Source organism: Myzus persicae, unplaced genomic scaffold (genome assembly GCF_001856785.1).
Source record: "Myzus persicae strain clone G006 unplaced genomic scaffold, MPER_G0061.0, whole genome shotgun sequence".
In the NCBI taxonomy this organism is placed as follows: Eukaryota; Metazoa; Arthropoda; class Insecta; order Hemiptera; family Aphididae; genus Myzus; species Myzus persicae.
This window is the reverse complement of record NW_019103264.1, coordinates 1-1,528: the sequence shown is the minus strand read 5'-3', so window position 1 is coordinate 1,528 and position 1,528 is coordinate 1. Positions and strand designations below refer to the sequence as shown.

Sequence of the window (1,528 nt, the reverse complement as noted above, 5' to 3'; positions counted from 1 at the left end):
AACTGGGATTGGAGCTGTATTATCCCACAAGTTACCAAATGGGTCGGAGAAACCGATTGCTTTTATATCTAGAATATTGAGTAGTTCTGAACGTGGTTATGCTCAAATTGATAAGGAAGCAACTGCTATTGTGTATGCAATAAGGTATTTTCACCAATTCTTGTATGGTCGGGAATTTATTCTTAGGACAGACCATAAGCCATTAGTTATGATTTTTGGTCCTAAGAAAGGTATTCCAGTTATGGCGGCTAATCGTTTACAGCGTTATGCTATTTTTTTATCAGGGTATAATTATGAAATACAGTTTGTTAAGGGAACGGATAATGGTAATGCGGACGCATTGTCCAGGCTTTCATTGGAATTTACACATAATGTCAACAATTCGGAGTTAGACAATTATTCTATAAATTTAATTACTGATAATATTAAAACTATTTCAGACCTTGATATTTGTATGGAAGTTAAGAAGCACCCATTGCTTAGAGAAGTTTTTTTTAGAGTCTTTACAGGTAAATGGGATGATTTGAAGGAAGTGTCAGAGGACATGAAACCATACTTTTATCGTAGAAATGAGTTCTCTATTGAGAAAGGATTTTTACTATGGGGACATCGCTTAGTAATTCCTCCTAAATATAGAACTTCTTTATTAGCAGAATTGCATAATACACATCTTGGGATAGTTAAGATGAAAAGCATTGCGAGATCTTATTTGTGGTGGCCTGGAATTGATTCGGATATAGAGAGTATTACCAAAGAATGTATGAGGTGTTTGGCGTACAGTGAAAACCCACCAAGAAGTATTTTGCACAGTTGGCCTTACCCAGATGGTCCATCACAAAGGGTACACCTAGATTTTTTAGGTCCAGTTAATGGGAAAATGTTTATAGTTATTATTGATGCTTTTTCAAAATGGATTTTTGTTAAGCATATGTTAAATATAACTTCCAGTTCTACAATCAAGGTGTTATGCGAATACTTTGCTTATTGTGGCGTTCCAGTCAAACTTGTTACAGATAATGGTTCATCGTTGTGTTCTAAGGAATTGGTAGAGTTCTTGAAAAAGAATAGAGTTTTTCATATTACCACACCTCCTTACAACCCTTCGACTAATGGTGCTGCCGAGAATTTGGTACGCACGTTCAAAAATTTTATTAAAAAATGTAAAAGTAACTCGGATATTGAAATGGATGTTTTTAAATTCATTTTGTCTTATAACAGTACTAAACATTGCTCCACGGGTGTTAGTCCTGCCGAACTACATTTGGGTCGATTGTTACCTACACCTTTTGACAGGTTGAATTCTTTTGTTAAATATAACTATAATAAGAGCATTAATGCGGCTAAAACCAACTTCAGAGGTGGCAGAGAAAAAGTATATTTAATTAAAGATACTGTCATGTGCAAAAATTATGGAACTGGGGATTTGTGGGTACCTGGTATAATCCTTAAGATACTATCACCTGTTACATACCTAGTGGATGTGGGTAATGGCAGAGTGTGGAAGAGGCATGTGAATCAAATAATCGAT

The 1,528-nt window shown here is 35.2% G+C and overlaps 1 protein-coding gene across 1 annotated transcript; it reads left to right on the top strand.

Annotated features, from left to right (window-relative positions):
• Positions 1–72: 72 nt before the first annotated feature.
• LOC111034101 (uncharacterized protein K02A2.6-like) lies at positions 73–1,484 on the top strand (the record flags this gene model as incomplete). The annotated part of the gene is made up of 1 exon (XM_022315135.1): positions 73–1,484. A coding segment is annotated over one exon (1,412 nt), but the record flags the coding sequence as incomplete, so codon positions are not given.
• Between the last annotated feature and the right edge of the window lie 44 nt (positions 1,485–1,528).